At 42.3% G+C, this 23,515-nt stretch overlaps 1 protein-coding gene across 1 annotated transcript in view; it reads left to right on the forward strand.

Moving 5' to 3' along the window:
- The first annotated feature begins 2,603 nt into the window (after positions 1-2,603).
- LOC126322591 (sodium/potassium-transporting ATPase subunit beta-2-like) overlaps positions 2,604-23,515 on the forward strand; it is a 165,375-nt gene continuing 144,463 nt past the window's right edge. The window contains exon 1 of the mRNA XM_049994460.1: positions 2,604-3,009. Coding sequence (XP_049850417.1) covers positions 2,850-3,009 — 160 coding nt within the window. The 5' untranslated portion in view covers positions 2,604-2,849. The remainder of the gene's footprint in view (positions 3,010-23,515) is intronic.

Raw genomic sequence — 23,515 nt, forward strand, 5'->3', positions numbered from 1 at the left:
TTGCGTACGTTAAGACTGTGAGCACTTGATTATCTTCCCTACTGTGAAATACATCTCTTCCACTGAAAAAGTGCTCATAACTCTTAATGTAAGTATTTTAGAGCCAATGTTACTAGATTTTTGTTTTTGCTTCGAATGATCGTCCCTATCATTTCTTGAATAATGACCATTCCTCCTGGGACACCCTGTGTAGGGAGTCTCCATTCAACACTGACAGCATTTTCCCATTATTCTATCGAACTATGAAGTTTGTCACCTACATTGCAATGATTCAGCCTAAATGATCATTTACTTCATATGTTCAGGAACTGTTAGACTGAGGTGTTCGTATGACCAGTTGTGACTCATTGGTGTTGTACTGACAGGATACTGTGTTTGTGTGTAGTGCACCAGTTTACTGTTCAGAATATTTAAAAGAAATTTACCAATCTTTGCAAGACTTTGAAATCTTGTCAGAAACTGACTGGATTTTTCAGCAGCTTTGCTTCAGATAGTACTTCATTATAGACAACAGATCATCTATCAATGAATTTCGTTTGTCAGTTCATTAATGGACGAATTAGTAATGGTGCTAACACGCTTCCCTGTGGCACTCCTCATCTGCAATAAGTCTAAGTTTACTGTTAATACTGTATGTTTGCTTATTAATGTACAAGATGGACAGAAAAGAGTCCTAACACACTTCTCTGATGTACGCTTAAATTCATTTCTCCATCAGTCGATGACTCTAGATCCTCGATGTGTTTTCCTCTACTACAGTGGCCATGCAAAGCTTCGAGAATGCACATGGTCGTCGAGAAAACTTCACCCAAGTAGGGTCCCAGATACTGAAATTGCAACTTTTATATAATTCGGGGAGTTTGAGAATGTTTCGTACGCTAAGAACTTCATTTGATCTATATTTCAGGTGTTTTTTATCCATACGTCAGTAATGTTAGGTTGTTAATGAAACTTAAATATTTGAGATAGAAAAGAATCAGATCCACTGAAGGAATTCTATTGGATACTAGCAATGATAAGCAGCATAGAATTCGCCCATTTGATACTTCTCTACGCGGAGAAACAAGAAATAAACTTACAGAAAAACATTTATTTTAATTTTTTCTTTCAAAACTTTACGTCTGATAATGTTGGTGGATTTATTTTGTTATTTTCGTGAGTCCTAATTAGTAATCCTTGTTGTTTAGATATAAGTACAACAAAATTTGTAGTGAAAAGCTACATTTTTTGGGTTATTTGAGTACAATGAAACCGAGGGCAAGTATTCGACAAGATGAAAGTGATAAGTCGGTAAAAAAGACTCTTGACAACCTAAGACTAAATCATGTCAGCAACGTCTTCTCAGTTTGATAGGCCTACGTTGTTGCGCATTCATTGCGAATGGATTGCAGAATTGATAACACGATCGCTGCATGTATAACCGCGTTGTAAAGCTCGGGGACTACATTTCAATAATGTTGCCTAGTGGTCTGCAGCTACCATGACCCAAAAGCAGCGCCGAAAATCCCACCGCGTTAAGGAAACGCTGCAATTTACGTTGAACAAAATCAAAACCAAATAAACCCAGCGTTTCCCTATGCATTAGGTATTGTTAAATGTATGTTTTAACCGCGTCACAAAAAAACATTCCTAAAAAAGGTTGAGGATTCTGTAATTCTACATCTACATCTATATCTACATCCATACTCCGCAAGCCATCTGACGGTGTGTGACGGAGGGTACTTTGAGTACCTCTATCGGTACTTCCTTCTATTCCAGTCTCGTATTGTTCGCGGAAAGAAAGATTGCCGGGATGACTCTGTGTGGTCTCTAATCTCTGATTTTATCCCCACGGTCTCTTCGCGAGATATACGTAGCAGGGAGCAATATACTGCTTGACTTCTCGAAACTTCAAAAAAAGCCCGTACCGACCTACTGAGCGTCTCTCCTGCAGAGTCTTCCGCTGGAGTTTATCTGTCATCTCCGTAACGCTTTCGCGATTACTAAACGATCCTGTAACCAACCGCGCTGCTGTCCGTTGCATCTTCTCTATCTCTTCTATCAACCCTATCTGGTACGGATCCCACACTGGTGAGCAGTATTCAAGCAGTAGGTGAACAAGTGCACAGTAACCTACTTTGTTTTCAGACAGCATTTCCTTAGGATTCTTCCAATGAATCTCAGTTTGGCATCTGCTTTACCGACGATCAACTTTATATGATCTTTCCATTTTAAATCACTCCTAATGCGTACTCCCAGATAATTTATGGAAATAACTGCTTCCAGTTGCTGACCTGCAATATTGTAGCCTAAATGATAAGGGATCTTTCTTTCTATGTATTCGCAGCATATTTCACTTGTCTACATTGAGATTCAATTGCCATTCCCTGCACCATGCCTCAGTTCGTTGCAGATCCTCCTGCATTTCAGTACAATTTCCCATTGTTACAACCTCTCGAATATACCACAGCATCACCCGCAAAAAGCCTCAGTGAACCTCCGATGTTATCCACAAGGTCATTTATGTATATTGTGAATTCCGTATTCCAGGAGGAGGCCTGTTGCCCCCCTTGCGGACGCTGAAAGGAATGCACGATTTGGTATCGGAGCACTGAGGAAACGGCTCTTAGCCTCTGGCGGATAGCCCGTCGCTCACCTAAAAGGCGCAAAGAGCGTGCGGCGTCTCCGGGAAGCGGTAGGGTATCACGTGTGCGATAAGGCGGCGCGTACGATAAGCCAGCGGGCCCGGCCGCTCGTGGCTGTGGTTGGCAGCGCCCCCCAGGCGGCGCGGGCAGAAATAACCAGCCGAGCGCGGCCGTCGGCGCGCCCGCAGCGCTCAGTCCACGCCGAGACGCGGCCGTGCGAGTACCATGGCGCCCACCACCACAGTCACCACCACCGTCGCCGACAATGACGAGGACCCCTTCCCGTACATGCGGCCCAGCGCGCTCGGCAAGTGGGAGTCTTTCAAGCTCGAGATCTGGAACCCGTCCACCAAGCAGTTCCTCGGCAGGACCGCCAAGAGTTGGGGTGAGTCTCGATTCCAAGGCAGCTCGTCCGCACTAGCTAGCTCTCTGTTCTGCGAGTGTGGTTGTGCTCTCGTTGCTGCCTACCGCGTAATACTGCACTTCTCTCATCGTCGTTTTCGTTCGCCTCAGCAGATGTCAATGACTCCAGCGTTGAGATCGACGGAAATAGATCTACAGATACGTGTTTATTGTAGCATATATTATCGCGTTTTCACCTTCGATCTGCGAAAAGACCGGGACAAGAAAACCTGCATGTATGTGCGGGTAAAAGTACTAGTTTTTCTAATTCTTCACGTTCTCTAGGGGAGATATTGTCTGTTTCTGAACAACAATTTTTCAGTGCCGGTATATACTTTGAAACTGGTTTTTGGAATTTCTACGTAAATGTTCGCCAGTTATTAGCAGCTGACACGCATCTGCGGGGAAAATACGTAATGTCGTTGAACAGACGATTTATTTTAGCCTAACTAGCTCCAGGCAACGTTTACACATCTTATACAAATTTCATACTTTTCTCCTTTAATGCTATAGAATACGAGAACTAATAGTCCTCAGAACAGTTTTCTGATCGTAGGTAAATATGACTGTTGTTGTAGGATTTGGACCACTTGCAATTCTTGCTATGGAGATAATATGAGTACCTGTCCTTGGCACAGATGTAATAGTAATTTTTAGCTATAATGTACTGATTTTCTTCCATATAGTACAGTATGTGGGAAACCTCCTTTACAAGTGAATAATTTCATCTGAACTACTCACACAAAAATAAGCCCTATAATCGACTAAATTGTGCCTGGTGACACAGATCTCTGCTTTAAACAGCTGTAGGGTTATCACTGGTTAGATCATTTCCGATGATAAAATCTAAGTCATTAGGCCGCGTCACATTCTTCTTCAAAATTCGCCAATGCTTGACGTTTTGAAGTCTCTGCTCGGGTCCCTGAACTAGCTGTGCAAGGATACCAGTAGGATCCAGAAGAAGATCACAGCGCAGGGATCGAAACGTCAGGCACAGAAGAATGTGACGCGGCTTAACGACTCGAAAGATTTTCTGGTCAGCGGCAACTTCCACGGCCACGAAAGCCTGCTACGCGCTCTCGCAAAGCATAAAAACTGGTAACCAATAGTACTGTACTCTTTTGTATATTCTTTACGTTTTCTATTAGCTTGTTATAGATGCCACCCCAGAAAGTAACCCATCAGCTCATGTTCGTCATATATTCTCGTTGATCGTTACATTGATCGCGTAATGTTACCTTTCTTGACGTCTATCTATTTGCCAGACTTCGCAGGAAGTTGAGACTTTTCACTATTTGATCGTATATTAGAACAGATTGATCATATCACAGATCCTCGTATATAAATGCGCAGGTTGCAATTATTCTGGTGACAACGTGCAACAGTCGCGATAACAATCACCTTCGTCAAAGCTTTTGCTTGCTCCCAACATGTAGATGACAGGCGAAAAATGCTGTTGAAAATGGTTAAGGAAGTGGCATAAACTTTAAGACAGCAATAGACAGCGTGACATTCAATGATTTCTTTGCCGTTGAATTGTTTAAATATTAGCTCTGCAACGCTCTAGAGAGATGGAAGCATCAGCAATACTGTGAAGTAACTTAGGTGTCTTACCCTGGCAGTTAACTTTCAAATGCCAATGGGAATTCAGGTTTTCTCTGAAAATGGGAGAAGCCAAACCTTACCATCTAAATAACCTTATCATTCTGATGTTACGTATTTGCAAGTTACCTACTCGTCATTTTCTGATCGCTTGACTTTACCCGAAGATGACGAGAAGGAATCTCGTTGAAACGTTCCATCAGGACGAAGCCGTTACTCAGCTGATAACCCGAGATGATTTCGTCAGTGTTTAAAAGCAGTTTAAAGTTGTTTCTCTCCGATAACATCTCCTGTACTAAAGGCGTGTTCTCGAACAGAAATAAGTACATAGCCACTGTCTGTTAATATCAGTAGCCGCTCACGAATAACGTTAAATTAACTCCGGTGTAGCTGCGGCCCAAGCCACACGCTGAACATCATTACGTTTATCGTGACTAATCCATAAGATATCCTAAACGGCTAACTACAACGAAAACAAAACCGCTATCGCCTGTAGCCAGAAGTGACTGTGTTGTGGTTTTCCGCGTAAGCGCTGTGGATGAGTTTCGACAACTCGTCCATGCAGCATCCACGCCCTCTTACAGAATCGTCCGCCAGTGAAGGACGAGAGTGAGTGAACGGCAGAGATGGTCCCCACACCTGCGTGGTTCGCCTCGAGCCACCTGTCGCAAGCCGGCGCCATCAGCAGCGTTTCGTAACTTTATTTATTCGTAACGGGAAAGAAAGCCGGTCACAGCACTCTGAGCTGACTCGGCCGGCCGCTGAGAGATACTCAGTCTGATAATGACGTCGTGCTCAGCGCTCGCTTGCGAGCTGTTATCCCAAACTGTACAAGGCGCAGGCCAGCGTTTCCAAGCTTCTGTTACGACTAGAGCTTCACATATAAAACACTATATTGTGCAAGTTACCCTTTTACACGGGCCGCTATACGTTACGGTTGCCATGACAGTCATCGTCAGGGAAATTTCATTGTGGTTCAGGCACTGAATTACTGTAGTAGCGTGATCACATGCCGTTCTTCCACAGCCATAAGTGCAACATTAGGGTTATGAGGTCTTTTGCATGTGTAAATGAAAGTAGAGCCATTATAGCGTGCGAGGTGTGTATATGTGAACCACTAAAGTTAATAAAAAATGTAAAAGATTAAATAATCTTTCTAATGACGGTTGAGTGGTAGTCGAAACGCGCGCTGGATGAAATAAAATAGTAGTTAACGTTGAATATTATTGTACTGTTGTGCTCGTCGCTCGCAAACCTCGGGAAAAAAAAATTCGTTGCAGATGAATAAAAAAAATTCGTTACAGATTAATAAAATGGTGGGCCTAAATGACAAAGAATATTACGTTATTGGCTTACAAATCGGTTGCAAAGCTTGTATAGTTGTCCGCTATAGACGAAATTATTATTAACGTGAAGCTTTATTCCATACAGTTCTAGTTCCAAGAAGAGGCATATCATTATTTATTCTGTGTAACATTTTCAAGGTCTTCGACTAGTACTGCTTAACTTGGAACTACAAGTTTTATCGCGTGACAGTGAAGCTACGTTGTAATGTATCATGTAAGGACGGTTAAAAGTTAACGTGACTTCGAGAATGTAACACATTACAAAGGGAGCATTTTTTCAATTGTTAATGGTTTTCCATCTTAAGCTTAGTGCAAATAAAGAGTATTCTCCACCGGACAAGTTTCGATTCTTATTTATAAAGCAATCTTGGTTACACATCACTCTTGCCATTTTCTCGCCTTTTTTTAATTCACTTTTTCTTACGCCACGTTAGTGCTATTTCCACTTCATCTCACTTTATTCAAACTTCGCAGAAGAAACAGTACCGTAGTTTCACGTGTTCTGCATTCAGTACAGTGTTTATGTTCATTCATTAGTTTTCTGTGCAAGTTCTCTGTGTTGCCAACCTATTAATACATATTTTCTTGCTTAACCGTGTGTGTGTGTGTGTGTGTGTGAGAGAGAGAGAGAGAGAGAGAGAGAGAGAGAGAGAGAGAGAGAGGGGGGCGGGGAGGGACAGGGAGATGGAGAGGGAGGGGGAGAGGGAGTGAGAAACGGAAAGGGCATTATTTCATTTGAACGAAAACAGGGTAGAAAATTGGCCGCAGTCATTTTTTAACGCACTGTTTCACCTACAATGGATAATCTACATCAGAATGGCAGGGATTAAAGCCCCTAATTCTCATAAACAAGCTTCCAGTGTTTTGGCTGCTGTGCCAACGCGCTCAGCGAAAAAAAAAAAAATTACGGGAAATTCTGAGTTACATATAAAGTAATAATCTGACAATGCTTAAATGTTGCATTTGTTGCCAACATTTTCGTGGGTCTCTTTCCAACGTGTAACATGTATAATCTATCTACAGTTCGAACAACAGTCTGTTTTTAGATATATATACTACTTTCGATACTGAACTTATTTTTGTTTTATAGTCTTCTATTGAACTTTTCCTCCTTAGCGACAGTTTCGCTGTGCACTAATCAGATAGTGAATTTTCAGTTTGTACGTGTGTGTGTGTGATGAAGTAAAGAATTCTACACGAAGAAGGAGCCTAAGACAGATATATGGTGTGCTTCGCGAGAGAAGTGGATTAGGTGAGCCAGACAGATAAACTGTTTTTGACACATTTGTTGCCACAGCTGTCAGCTATCCCTTAATGACACGTATCACGAGCGAGATGCTACGTAATTCTATGATATTGTGGATTCACGTATAACCGCAAGAAACATTCATACGACCAAAAGTCTCAGTGATTCCAGTAACACAGGTAGAAACATTTACGAAAAAAAAAAAAAAAAAAAAACAGATGACCAACCCAACCATACAATATCACAGACAGCTCGCGCCCTAGCCATTGCATACTTTAGTGTGACACACACTTTAGTCTGGTATGAGAGCCGTCGTAACGGAACTGAGCACGGGTCGTTTGCAGTGTCCTGGACGTAACTGTTGGACAATATGGTATCAAGAGGTGTCTTATCATTAGCAGACTTTCCGAGCTGATGCAGCGCAACAGTTATAATTAAACCTTGAAATATAAAAGCTGTAAGTTGTTAAAGATCGTAGAAACATGGTTGTACCCTACATAGATATTTAAAACCGTTTTCTTTCGAGGCAACCAGAATACGATATAATCAACAGAAATGCACTCGGAGTTCAAGCAGTTAAGAATACCAAACTGTTAGAAGCACATTCCTGCTCAGGAAATTACATAAATTATAAGCGTTTCTGTTCACGGAGCCGAGTATTATCCAATGTTGTGTTAAGACTACTTGAAAGGGTAATGGGAGAGTCCTCTCTCTTATTAGTTGCGTGGATTACTAAAACGTTTCTTCGAAAGCAGGAGCTGAAGGTTACAATGACTGTTTACTACTTTATCTCATGGGGTATTACCTACACAGAAGCAATAGAAACAAATGAAAATAAGAATATCTGTAATTCAATGTTGAGATGGCATAAGATGTCTGCTACGCGAAATGTAGTGGATTATAAGACACAACACTGCTAAAATGGTTTCAATATACGTAGAAATACGTTCCATATCTTGTCAGTACTTCTAAATTCTTCAAGAGCTCTGTTATTACCGTTAGTTGAAGTTCATTTATCACTGTTACTATAGAAGACAAAATGAGGACGTAAAGTCTTAACTGGAAACTAGCAGCTATTTACTGCCCTCTTACAGGATAATTATAGTTGTAGGATGTGAGGTCCGTCAGTAATTCAAAACACCGTTTTTTCTCAGTACCCAAACATGTTTCACCACCATTGTGCTATCATCACATCATTCTATAATGTGAACATCTTTATTAAACGATTACAAAATTATGTGGATATATAATTCAAACAATAGTCCGTTTCTTTTTGTTAATACCTTTACACTTGGGGTGCGTGATTTTTCTGAATCACTTGTGTATTATTTACTACAGGTAGCTTGTCATCTGCAACCAAGCGATGTTGATGAGAAATGTTGCTGTGAGTTAACCTATCATCTAGAAAGTAACTTACTTTGTAGCGATATTTCGCCCCTATATTCGTTTTTACTTACGTTTTCGTGTGGCAAGCCCTTTTATTCTCCGCATCATGGTGAGGTGTGGTGATGCACACGTAAATATTACACGTATTTTCCACAAATAAGGTCGTAAAAGCACTTTTCACTTCACCAAAACACAGTGTGACTGTGGTTGTCGTGTGTCCCAGCCCGTAAGTGTTCATTTGTTCACCAGAGAGTTCGGCGCCGAATTTGAATTTTGTTTACATTTTATCTTTGTGTGTGTGTGTGTGTGTGTGTGTCTGTGTGGGTGGGTGGACTTTATCTGTTTGTGTTGTCTTTTTTGTAGATTTCCTTTAATGTGTCAAACAGTGTGCCCTTGCAGAGTGTAGTGTATTCATTTAAAACCTGTTTTCCTGTCTCAAATGAATAAACTACACCCTGCAAGGGCACATTATTTAACACATCAAAGGACCTTTACGAAAAAGACAACACAAACAGATAATGTCCACCGACACACACACACACACACACACACACACACACACACACAAAATGATGCACCACAATCTGCAAAGACTCACGACATCCACATAAAAGAAACACCATGTAAAAGACAACACAAACAGCTAAGAAGCGTGCAGAAAACACACACACAGATAAAATGTAAGCGAAATTCAAAGTTGGCCCCAAACTCTCTGGTGAACAAATGAACACTGACTGGGCTGGGACACACAACAACCACAATCACAGTTTGGAAAATACATGTAATATTTACGTGTGCATCACGACACCTCACCATGATGCGGAGAATAAAAGAGCTTACCACACGGAAACGTAAGTAAAGACGAATACAGGCACGAAATATCGCGACAGACTAAATTAAAATCTAGATGATAGGTTAACTCCCAGCAAAATTTCTTATCAACATCGTTTGGTTGCACATGACAAGCTACCTGCAGTAAATAATACACGCCGGCCGTTGTGGCCGATCGGTTCTAGGCGATTCAGTCTGGAACCGCGCTACCGCTACGGTCGCAAGTTCGAATCCTGCCTCGGGTATGGTTGTGTGTGATGTCCTTAGGTTAGTTAGGTTTAAGTAGTTCTACGTTCTAGGGGACTGCTGACCTCAGATGTTAAGTCCCATGGTACTCAGAGCCATTTTTTAAAATAATACACAAGTGATCCAGAAAACTCACGGACACCAAATGTAAAGGTATTAAAAAAAAGAAACGAACTATTGTTGGAATTAAACATCCACATAATTTTGTAATCATTTAATAAAGATGTTCACACTACAGAATAAATAAAACCGAAACCCACTGATGGTAGCACTGTGATGCTGAAACATGTTCAGGTACTGAGAAAAAACGGTGTTTTGCGTAACTGGCGGAGCTCACTTCATACAATTTTTACTGCAAACACGGTCAACACAAGGAGCTACAAATCCAAATGATGAGGATAGTTATAAGTTACATTATTGAAATTTCGTCAGTGGAAGAGAGATAAGTAATAGTATCCACATGCGATGAATAAAAATTTTTATTTCGTATGCAGCTGTACTGACAGACTTCATCACTCGAAAGGGAGACTGGATTAGTATTCGTGAGGACCAAGATTCTAATATCTCATCGGCCGCCTTGGTTTAGGTTTTCAGTTGTGGCTGCACTAAACGAATGTATAAGCAGCTGCGTAGCATGCTACAGGTCACAGCCGCTTCTTCTCAACCCCTCCTCTCTCCTAATGATGTATCTCTGGTGACCGACTACTCGACCAGTCAATGAACTCTGCACTCCCCTCCTTCCTCCCTGATGTGAAAGCGAGGGCGCTTGGCGGGGCTACATTGCTTCACCGGTAATTCGTCCGCGTTTTGACACTGCGGCACGAAATTATCTCCGATTAAATGGGAATCAAATGTAATTCTTCGAGGGTGAAAAGTGATTGGTGTATGTCGAGTTGTAAAGACACTACATCACCAGACATTTAAACTAACAAAGCATATAGTAGATGAAAATAAAGCCCTCTACACACCACAAAAAGTGCATTTATTTAGTTCCACATCTAGCCTACGTACATATTCCTCAAGACATGGCGCAAGAGAATTGGTTGGACTAGAGTCTTGTAAGCGATTTGCCTTCCAGATGCATTAGATTTTCCTGGGACCTTTCCTGTATTTTACTTACCTTCCCTGGTGCAGATTTTACATTATTATCCCATCTTTTTTATATTACTTTTGTCAACAGCTTGGATGCATGAGCTGGCAATATGATCGTGCGATAGTTTCCATATATATCTGTCCTTGCTATGTTCGGTATAGAATATGTGATATTTTTCCGATAGTGATGTTACGTCGCCAGTCTCATAGAATCGACACACCTACTCGAATGGTTGTTTGGTTGCCATTTCACCCAACAATTTCAGAAATTCCAATAGAATGTTATCCACCCCATCTGCCTTGTAATTTAATCTTAAGTCTCCCAAATCTCTTCTAAATTATGTCTCTAATAATGGATTGCCTATCTTTCCATATCGACTCCATTTTTTTCTTCTGTCGCGTCAACAGAAAAGTCTTCCGACGATCATTTCTTTTTCGATTTCTTCGCATTTTTCCTGCAGCCATTTCGCCTTGATTCCCTGCACCTTCTATTTATTTTACTTCTGAGTGATTTATATCTTTGTATTCCTGTTTTTCTCCTAACATTTTTGTACTTCCTTCTCCCGTCGCTCAATTGAACTATTCATTTCATACTGAAATGTACGCATGTTTATGTTCCCTACATCTGTGACTGTTCTTTTTAGAGATGGTCGCACCTCTCCCTCTGAAGTGCCTACTGTAGTATTCATTATCGCAGTATTCACATCTTCAGCTAACTCCAAAGGCGTCTCATCATTCCTCATTACTTAAGTACCCCACTTCTTCCCACACTGGTTCTTCTGTAAGATTCTCTTAAACTTCAGTGTACTCTTCATCAGTACTAAATTGTGATTTGAGTCTATATCTGCTCTTGGGTACGGCTTATAGCCCAGATTCTGGTGTCGGATCCTCTGTGTGACCAACATGTAATCGAACTGGAATCTTCCAGTATCTCGAGGCGTTTTTTAAGTATACCCCCTCCTCTTGTTATTTTTGAATCGTTCATGTACTATTCACTAACTAAAATGTATTGTACAAATCAATTATTTTTTCTCCTCTCTCATTCCCACTATCAAGCCCATATTCTCCAATTATTCTTTCTTCTGCTTCGTCCCCTAAAGCCGCATTCCAATTCCCCAAGATTAGTAGATTTTCATCTCCCTTCATATACTGAATTACCCGTTCCGTATCCTCAGATACTTTCTCTACCTCTCTTTCGTCTACTGGTGACATCGACATGTGTATCTGAACTATCGTTGTCAGCGTTCTTGGTTTGCTGTTGGATCTCATGAGAATAATCATATCACTGAACTGTTCACAGTAGCACACTCTCTGCCCTACATTACTACCGTTAAGGCATTTTCTGCTCCTGTTGGTATTACCCTATACTCATCTGACCAGAAATACGTGTCTTCTTACCATTTCACTCCACTGTATCTAGACCCGAGCCTTTGTATTTCCATTTTAGATTTTCTAGCTTCCCTACCATTTTCAAACTTTTCACATTCCACCCTCCGAAGCCGGCCGCTGTGGCCGAGCGGTTCCAGGCGCTTCAGTCTGGAACCACGCGACTGCTGCGGTTGCAGGTTCGAATCCTTCCTCGGGCATGAATGTGTTTGATGTCCTTAGGTTAGTTAGGTTTAAGTAGTTCTAAGTTCTAGGGGACTGATGACCTCAGATGTTAAGTCCCATAGCGCTCAGAGCCATTTGAACCACCGTCCGACTCGTTGAATATTATTCTTCCATTGGTTATTCCATCTTTTTCTCATGGTCACCTCTCCCTTGGCAGTCATCTCGCGAAGATCGTGATACATTTTCAGTTACAGTCCTGTGGATACACCTGATGTATCTTCAACACAGTGGTTTCCATTGGATTTTGAATCCTCATGCCGTTGATCATTCCTTATTCTTCCGCCTTTTAGGGGCAGTTTCACTCCAAGGGCAAGAGAGTGCCCTGAACCTTTGTCCGCTCCTCCGCCGTCTTTGACAAGGTTGCTTGAACAACGAGGGCAACTTCTTGCCGGCCGCTGTGGCCGAGTGGTTCTAGGCGCTTCAGTCCGGAACCATGCGACTGCTACATCGCAGGTTCGAATCCTGCCTCGGGCATGGAAGTGTGTGAAGTACTTAGGTTAGTTAGGTTTAAGTAGTTCTAAGTTCTAGGGGACTGATGACCTCAGATGTTAAGTCCCATAGTGCTTAGAGCCATTTAAATCATTTTGGCAACTTCTTATGACGGAAGTCTTCGGCCGCCATTGCTGTTGATTTTTATGAATAAGGGTCAAGGAGGGCATAACTTCGAACAGGTGAACCAGGACGTTTTGATTAGTAGCCAAAGACGCTATCCCTAGACCACAGGTCAAGCTGCAGTGTCACACGAACGTTCAACGATGATTCTTTGTTGCACACAACTACATCGATAGCGAACTATCTTATAATACTAACCATAGTTGCACACCCACTGTACCCGTGGTCTAGGGGTTGCGTCTTTGATTCATAATCAAAACGTCTTCGCTCCCGGGTTCGATCTCCGCCACTGCCTAAATTTTGATAAATAATCAGCATTGGCGACCGAAGACTTCCGGCATAAGAAGTCAGCCTCATTCTGCCAACGGCCTTGTCAAAGAGGGCGGAGGAGCGGATAGAGGTTCAGGGCACTCTCTAGTCCTAGGGGTGGGAAATTGCCCCTAAAGGCGGAACAATCGGCAATGATCAACGACATGTGGATGCAGAAGGCAATGGAAACCACTGCGTTAAAGACACGTAACGTGTATCCACAGGACATGTGGCCTGTAGTTGAAGAAGTGTCATGATGTTCTCTCCATTGGAAAAAGATTCCGGAATAGTCCCCCATTCGGATCTCCGGGAGGGGACTGCCAAGGGGGAGGTTACCATGAGAAAAAGATTGAATAATCAACGAAAGGATAATGTTCTACGAGTCGGGGCGTGGAATGTCACAAGCTTGAACGTGGTAGGGAAACTAGAAAATCTGAAAAGGGAAATGCAACTGCTCTATCTAGATATAGTAGGGGTCAGTGAAGAGAAGTGGAAGGAAGACAAGGATTTCTGGTCAGATGAGTATCGGGTAATATCAACAGCAGCAGAAAATGGTATAACAGGTGTAGGATTCGTTATGAATAGGAAGGTAGGGCAGAGAGTCTGTTACTGTGAACAGTTCAGTGACCGGGTTGTTCTAATCAGAATCGACAGCAGACCAACACCGACAACGATAGTTCAGGTATACATGCCGATGTCGCAAGCTGAAGATGAACAGATAGAAAAAGTGTATGAGGATATTGAAAGGGTAATGCAGTATGTAAAGGGGGACGAAAATCTAATAGTCATGGGCGACTGGAATGCAGTTGTAGGGGAAGGAGTAGAAGAAAAGGTTACAGGAGAATATGGGCTTGGGGCAAGGAATGAAAGAGGAGAAAGACTAATTGAGTTCTGTAACAAGTTTCAGCTGGTAATAGCGAATACCCTGTTCAAGAATCACAAGAGGAGGAGGTATACTTGGAAAAGGCCGGGAGATACGGGAAGATTTCAATTAGATTACATCATGGTCAGACAGAGATTCCTAAATCAGATACTGGATTGTAAGGCATACCCAGGGGCAGATATAGACTCAGATCACAATATAGTAATGATGAAGAGTAGGCTGAAGTTCAAGATATTAGTCAGGAAGAATCAATACGCTAAGAAGTGAGATACGGAAGTTCTAAGGAATGACGAGATACGTTTGAAGTTCTCTAACGCTATAGATACAGCAATAAGGAATAGCGCAGTAGGCAACACAGTTGAAGAGGAATGGACGTCTCTAAAAAGGGCCTCACAGAAGTTGGGAAGGAAAACATAGGTACAAAGAAGGTAGCTGCGAAGAAACCATGGGTAACAGAAGAAATACTTCAGTTGACTGATGAAAGGAGGAAGTACAAACATGTTCCGGGAAAATCAGGAATACAGAAATACAAGTCGCTGAGGAATGAAATAAATAGGAAGTGCAGGGAAGCTAAGACGAAATGGCTGCAGGAAAAATGTGAAGACGTCGAAAAAAATATGATTGTCGGAAGGACAGACTCAGCGTACAGGAAAGTCAAAACAACCTTTGGTGACATAAAAAGTAACGGTGGTAACATTGAGAGTGCAACGGGAATTCCACTGTTAAATGCAGAGGAGAGAGCAGATAGGTGGAAAGAATACATTGAAAGCCACTATGAGGGTGAAGATTTGTCTGATGTGATAGAAGAAGAAACAGGAGTCGATTTAGAAGAGATAGGGGATCCAGTATTAGAATCGGAATTTAAAAGAGCTTTGGAGGACTTACGGTCAAATAAGGCAGAAGGAATAGATAACATTCCATCAGAATTTCTAAAATCATTAGGGGAAGTGGCAACAAAACGACTATTCACGTTGGTGTGTAGAATATATGAGTCTGGCGACATACCATCTGACTTTCGGAAAAACATCATCCACACAATTCCGAAGACTGCAAGAGCTGACAAGTGCGGGAATTATCGCACAATCAGCTTAACAGCTCATGCATCGAAGCTGCTTACAAGAATAATATACAGAAGAATGGAAAAGAAAATTGAGAATGCGCTAGGTGACGATCAGTTCAGCTTTAGGAAAAGTAAAGGCACGAGAGAGGCAATTCTGACGTTACGGCTAATAATGGAAGCAAGGCTAAAGAAAAATCAAGACACGTTCATAGATTTTGTCGACCTGGAAAAAGCGTTCGACAATATAAAATGGTGCAAGCTGTTCAAGATTCTGAAAAAAGCATGGGTAAGCTATAGGGAGAGACGGGTCATATACAATATGTACAACAACCAAGAGGGAATAATAAGAGTGGACGATCAAGAACGAAGTGCTCGTATTAGGAAGGGAGTAAGACAAGGCTGTAGCCTTTGGCCCATACTCTTCAATCTGTACATCGAGGAAGCAATAATGGATATAAAAGAAAGGTTCAGGAGTGGAATTAAAATACACGGTGAAAGGATATCAATGATACGATTCGCTGATGACATTGCTATCCTGAGTGAAAGTGAAGAAGAATTAAATGATCTGCTGAACGGAATGAACAGTCTAATGAGTACACAGTATGGTTTGAGAGTAAATCGGAGAAAGACGAAGGTAATGAGAAATAGTAGAAATGAGAACAGCGAGAAACTTAACATCAGAATTGATGGTCACGAAGTCAATGAAGTTAAGGAATTCTGCTACCTAGGCAGTAAAATAACCAATGACGGACGGAGCAAGGAGGACATCAAAAGCAGACTCGCTATGGAAAAAAGTCATTTCTGGCCAAGAGAAGTCTACTAATATCAAATACCGGCCTTAATTTGAGGAAGAAATTTCTGAGGATGTACGTCTGGAGTACAGCATTGTATGGTAGTGAAACATGGACTGTGGGAAAACTGAAACAGAAGAGAATCAAAGCATTTGAGATGTGGTGCTATAGACGAATGTTGAAAATTAGGTGGACTGATAAGGTAAGGAATGAGGAGGTTCTACGCAGAATCTGAGAGGAAAGGAATATGTGGAAAACACTGATAAGGGACAGGATGATAGGACACCTGCTAAGACATGAGGGAATGACTTCCATGGTACTAGAGGGAGCTGTAGAGGGCAAAACTGTAGAGGACGACAGAGATTGGAATACATCAAGCAAATAATTGAGGACGTAGGTTGCAAGTGCTACTCTGAGATGAAGAGGTTAGCACAGGAAAGGAATTCGTGGAGGGCCGCATCAAACCAGTCAGTAGACTGATGACCAAAAAAAAAAAAAAAAAAAAAAAAAAAAAAAAAAAAAAAAAAAAAAAAAAAAAGTTGCACACTAATGTAAACTCCACACAATCGGTAGAGAATCAGTAGCAACTTAGGCTCGACATCTTGACAACATTAAAGTTGTTGTTGCGAATAACAATCAGGATCCTGCCTCCTAAAGCAGCGACACCCGTTTCAATGTATTCTCTGTAAGGACACAAAAAAACATGCGAGATTTCAGCTTTATTTAAGAACCCCGACTATATTCTAGCAAACAGATTTAACATAACGTAAAAAAACCTTAAGAATCTTTATTGTATTTTTCTTCTGTAGCTCGTGTGTCGCACTGCAACCGGCGAATGTCCGGACTGCACACAGCTGCGTGGTGGCTGCGAGATGGCAGCCAGTGGTTGGTTGGCGGAGCATCTCCCGTTGGCACTCTAAGCTTGGCCTGTGTCCCACGCGCCGCTCCGTATATTTAAACGGCGCCGCTTCCTGCAGCGACATTCTCCCGCTTAGGGGGCGTCCGGGCACTTATCCCGTACCGGCAGACACCCAGCATCCATTCCAGAGCTCTGTAACAAGAGCGTTTCTCAGCTTGGTTATATTCGGGATTCCAACACAGCATATTATTCCCCACTCTTTTTTTCTACAAAACCCTATTTTTCGACATAATCTCAGATCAGTGCGAAGCGATGCCCTTGCGCCACTGTACTGTGAGGGCCCGTATGTCCGCTTAGTACCACCCTACTGGTCGACGTCGGAACCAACGTCTTGCTGCATCAATAACCTCTCCATCATCCACGTTCTACTACCTGCGGAGTGCATCCTTCATTGGAAGTCGAAAGGTGCAAGATCCGGGCAGAAGGTGGGTGAGGAAGAAGAGTCCAGTGAAGTTTTCTGACCTCTTCTCGGGTGCGCAGACTTGGATGAGGCCTTATGTTGTCACGGGAAAGGAAAAGATAGTTTGCAGGTTTGTGGCGATGAACACGCCGAAATCGTTTCTTCTATTTCCTGAGAATAGCACAACTCCCTTCAGAGCTAATCGATGCACCATGAGGGAGGACATCAAACAATATAGCCCTTTCAGAATCCCAGAAAACCGTCGCCATGGCTTTACCTACTGAGGGTGCGGCTTTCAACTTTTTCTTAGGAGGAGAGGTGGTGTTCTGCCACTCCGTAAATTGCCGTTTTGTTTCCGGTTCGAAGTGATGAACCCGTGTTCCATCGCCTTTGACGATGTCCGACAAAAACATGTCACGGTCGGCCTCGTACCGCGTAAGAAATTCCACACAGATGGTCCTCCGTTGCTCTTTGTGGTCTTCTGTTATGCGCCGAGGAAATCAGTGGGCACATACGTTTGAACACTCTAGCTGGGTGGTGTCAGCACTACGAACAGAGACTCCAGTTGAGCAGCAGGATGTTTCACTGTGATCCATCGATCACCTCCAATGAGAGTGTCCGCACGTTCCAACATTGCAAGAGTCATAGCTGTGTGCAGCCGCCCAGCAAGCGGGGATCGGACAGGTTTGCGCGACCTTGGTGCGGCGATGACAGACGCCTTACCCAAGGACTCACCGTGCTTTTGTTCACTGCCAGGTCTCCGTAGACATTCTGCAAGCACCTATGAGTATCTGCGATGCTCTGGTTTTCCGCCAAAAGAAACTCTCTGTTTGGAACACATCTTCGTCACAGGACCGTTTTGAAGGCTACTATAGCGCCGCCACCTATTGGAAAGCCTTGAAATTATAGGGGCTGCAGCGTGACTACTCCACGAAGTCCCACAACAAATTTCGCATTCTTTCAACCGAAATTGGAGGAGATAAAAATGTGTTGCATCATTTACTGAACGCCTCTTATATTTCTGTTGTTGCTGGAGACTTTTCAACCTGAAAGATATTAGTCGAACGACCAGGGGTTGCGTTATATATTTAAAAAAAAAAAAAACAGCTTCTGCTGGTTGAATACATTTGCTGCCTCATCACAGAGATCCACAGGCATTAACGTACGCAGTTCGTTTACTTTCACGATATATCTTTCGTAATCGAATATACACTCACTAGACCAAAAAATATATATCTTCTTTGAAATCATTTGCACTTTTCACCGACGATGGATAAAAATAAAGGCAAGATGGAAATGCTATCTATTATTCTGTGGCAGTCACGTAACTGTTGGAGTCACCAAATAACTGCAGGTTTGAATCAAAACTGCATACCTCACATAATTGAGAATCGAAAACTAATGAGCCAAAAATTCGTAACCATCGCCTTAATACTGTGTGTGTGTCCACTTTTGGATCGCAGTAGACCAGCGATTCTGCGTGACACGGATTCCAGCACTCTTTGGCAGTTTTCCAGAAGTGCAAGGTACCAGATGTCGACGCAAAGCTCACGCAGTTCCCGTAAATTACGGGTCGGTGGTTTGTGGACGCAGAGCAGCCGTCCGTTACCTTCCCAGATGTGTTTCATCTGTTACAGATGACACAAATTTGGTGGCATCAGATTGTGCTCACTAACATGCTCCTCAAACCACTGCGGCACGATTTTGGAATGGTGAAACTGACGGTCCTGCTGTTCGAAGTGCAATCGCTGTCGGAGAGGAAATCAGGCAAGAGGAGATGCGCAAGTGGTGTCCAGTAATGTTCACGCAGTCCACATACGTCACGATGTCGTACGTTACTACCAGACGTCCATGGAATCGCAGGTGAATGTCCCCCATACTCTGAGCATGATTCGAGAATCGCTTGCTTAGATGACAGCATATTTGTATATGACCATCGAACCTGTGTAACAAGTAACGCGATTCATATGACGACATGTTTCCATTAATCCAAGGTCCAACCTCGATGATTCCGCTCCTGCTCCACTCCTAACTGACGGTCAACAAGGATTCGTCTGTTGAGGAGCCCCATGTTCACAATGTGCGCTGAACGGAGTGCTCCGAAATACTTGTGTCTGCACCAGTATTGTACTCTGTCGTCGATATCTGCCACAAATCTCCGCCTGTCCTGCTTTACAGGCCGGGCAAACCTCCGACGTTCATCTTATGAGGTGAGATGTGGATATCCAGCACCTCGTTCGCCTACTCGTGGTTTCATCCTTTTCGAGTCGCTTTCCAGCCTTCCTCACGTCAGTAGCACGCAAACAGCAGTCCAGGATCGCCTCTTCCGAGATCCTTGTTGTCAGGCCACAGGCGATAAAAATCTGCCCTTTATCAAAGTCGCTCATGTCAGTGAATTTCCCCATTTACGACCCGTATCGTCCCTATAAATATTCCCCACCCTCTTTCCCCCTGTTATAAAATGAGATTCCTTGATGATGTTACAGGTTTTCATGGGTGTTGAAGAAGGGCAAATGAATCAACCTGAAGTAAGAAACTCTGGTCCGGAAACGAACGAGTCGAAAGTTATATGCCAAAATCGTTCAGATAGTCTGACAGTGGAATACATGAACCGGTACTGTTGTTGCTAAGATTGTAGGATAGGCAATTTTCACAGGTGATAGTGTGGACCAAAACAACAAACAAACTTCACCTAAATAAGGGCACTAAATTCCAAGCCTTAAGAGCACTTCACTTGCGAAGAACCTATGCCAGACCACATTCCCGATATGAGTTTTAAATACTTTTCCCTTATCTACCTTTAATTTCCAAGTTTGATACATATTATAAATTTTATTCTTGTTCGCATGTAGTTCTCATTTTTACTCGGTTTCAGTTGTTTCAGCTGTGCCACCAACAGGCGATCGCAAATTGATTCCATATTTCTAGATTTCCAGCAGTCTTATGACACCGTTCCCCACAAGAGACATCAAATCAAATTTTGTGGCTACAAGTAGCGCTTAGGTTGTGCGACTACATCCGAGTTTCACTCTCAGAAAGATCACAGTACGTATTAATCGACGGAGAATTATCGAGTACAATAGAAATGATATCCGGCGTTCCCCGAGGAAGTGTTACAGGCCCTCTGCTGTTCCTGACCTATTTAAAAGATTTAGGAACCCTCTCACATAGTTTTCAGGTATGATGGCTAGTAAAAATCACCAGAAAGCCAGTTGAAAAATGACTTACACGTGACATCTAAATGGTGCGAAAAGTGACAGTTGTCTCTCAATAAGGAAAATTGTGAGGTCATCCACAAGAGTACAGTATTAGATGATAAATCACACACATTTAAAGGCTGTCAATTCGACTAAATACCTAGGTCTTTCAATTACGAAGAAGTTAAGTTGAAACGATCATACATATAATGTTGCGGGAAAGGCAAACCAAAGACTACATTTTATTCGCAGAATGCTTGGAAGATGCAACACGTCTACGAAAGAGACGCTTGTTCGTCCTCTGCTAGAGTATTGCTGTGCACTACGGGATCCTTGTCAGGTAAGATTGACGAAGGACGTGGAAAAAATTGAAAGAAGGGCAGCTCGTTTTGTACTATCGGAAATAGGGCAGAGAGTGTCACGAATATGATTAGCGAGTTGCGATGGCACTCATTGAAACAATTGCGTTTTTCATTACGGCGAGATCGTTTCACAAAATTTCAGTCACCAACTTTTTCTCCTCTGGATGAGAAAATATTTTTCTGTGGCCAGCTTACATAGGGAGAAATTATCATCGTAATAACATCAGGGAAATCGGATCTCGTACAGAAATATTTAAGTGTTCCTTTTCCCCACGGGCTGTTAGAGAGTGGAACGGTACGGAAATAGTCTGTAGTTGGATCGAAGAACCTTCTGCCCGACATTTAAGTGTGAATTTCAGAGTAGTCATTTAGATTTAAATGCAGATATGAATGTATCCGTAAATCTTAAATTTGCAGCTTCAGAGCTGTTCGAGCTGATCATGAGCAAGGGAAAAATGAAATCAAAAGTTGTATCTTGTAACTCATAATACTGTGCTCATTTTGTTGAACGATCCACTAATAATGTTTTAGTTTTGCAGGTGGATGACGTTACGAATTAGTTCATTGTCACAAGTAGTAGTGAGTCGTATCCATGCCAAAATCACGCGCCACTTTCTGAACTGCTGCTCGTTCATTTTCCCCTTTAATAATAGCCCCACTGTCCCACAGAGAAGCTCACTTCCCCCTGCTTAGCTCAAGCAGCTCGTTTATGAGCACGAAGCTTGATGTCTGCGGCTACTGTGAACATAACCGCTATCAGTCACCATCTGATACTCAGTTTTAGTTAATAGTCCAGTATCTCTCCTAAGCCCTCGATAATCTCCAAACGAGGTACTTATTATGAAGTAACAGTGCACTAATTTTGGCAGTCCTTGAGTTAAATGAAATAAACACCGCAAGGGACCATTCTTTGCATTTCATCAAACTTAACCATTTCGTCAAGCCGTGGAGGATATACTTCCCACAATATGTATTTTTGTACAGCTTCTAAGGGAATAAGTATCACCATTTCCGTACGCTCCTGGCATCTAGTGGCCGTCCGTTGCACCAGCTGTTGTTTCTGCTTGTTGTGAAATACAGCCTTCAGGACTGTGGGAAGTATATATCCTACCAAGCAACAGCGTTTCAATGTTTATTGGGAAATACGGTTACCACCAAAGTAGTTCCAGGAAGGGGCTTGGGGAGTATACTTACGACAAAATTAATCTCTCATTTGTGGTGGCAAGTATACCTAACATCAACTTAAGGGTATCCCAAAGCTTTAGGGAATACGTTTTACTACCTCTGTCTATGCCCGACATCTTGTGGTAGTACACTGCACCAGGTGTACGAAAACTGCAGTTTCTGTTTGTCGTGGGATCATTATTGTGGTCGGAACACATTGCTTCGTTTCTGCAATAAACATTATTGTGACCTGAATCAGCTCATACCTTTATTGTGTAACAAACTTTCAAGGATTGTTTTCACATTGTGGCAAGTAAACTTCAATATCGGTAACAAATATTTTTTTAAGTAAAGTAAAAGAAAACATAAAATAAAAACAGGAAACAGTGTTCATTATTTTTTACGTGTAATGGCAACACCTAACAGCTCACAACAGGGAAGTGGAAAATCCATTTGCCATCACAGTTTTTAACAACTGACAAATGTGCCTTGGTGATATATGTACCACCACAGTTTTTTCTTGAATTACAAAAATAAAATTATCAAAAAATAAACATCTTCAGTTGAACACGATTCTAATAGGATAGCAAAAAATTATCTTCGATGAGTTGCTACAAAAAATGCGCCTGAAAGGGTTAAGGTAAACCAGAGGCACTGACCGAATGCACCGTGGTTGAGTCACAGCGTGCGTACAGGTTTAGTAAGTAATGTGGAGTTTACGTCGGGAGACCAAAATTTCGTGTGACTCAGGTTAATAATATGTTATGGAGCAATTTTCCTCAGCTTACCTGTACCTTGAGCTCAAGCGTCTGCCGTGCGTCACGGTGTTTGCATTATGCCTGTGACAAGTCGTTTACGCAGCTGCTAGGGAAATGCCGTCCTCCGAATTTACAAGGTCACTTCCGGGCATTTCTTATGCGCATCGCAAATTGTTCGCGTTACAAGTTGCCTTGCGACCTCATATCTCGAGCTCGAAGCAGTTGAGACTGTCACTATGTACATAAATGAATAGCGGGAGTTGCGAATTCTGCAGATATACGACATGAGGTAGGCACGAATAAAACAATCGCTTCCTAACGTACTGCGTCGCTGTCATCTAGAGTTCTGTAGCACTTAGGAAGAGATTGAAACGAATGTTTTCTTACATAGAATGACATAATTTTAAGTTTCTCTCCAAGGGAACGATTCCTATGAAATGGAGCCTTTGCAAAAAGTATGCTCGTTGACGGCTTTATCCCGATGAAGTGGCAAATTTCACTGTAACGCACGACTCTGAGCTGGCTCGGAACAGAAACCACTTTTTCTTACATTCACAGCAGAGTCAGATCTCATCCGTGCTCATAGACGATAAGTGTATTCACCAGCCTCTGCTTATCATTCAAAGTCACTCACAGTCCTCTGTTCCTCACTTTGTAGAAGGTCCCCGGAGAAC

This window comes from Schistocerca gregaria, chromosome 2 (assembly GCF_023897955.1).
Source record: "Schistocerca gregaria isolate iqSchGreg1 chromosome 2, iqSchGreg1.2, whole genome shotgun sequence".
Taxonomy (NCBI): Eukaryota; Metazoa; Arthropoda; class Insecta; order Orthoptera; family Acrididae; genus Schistocerca; species Schistocerca gregaria.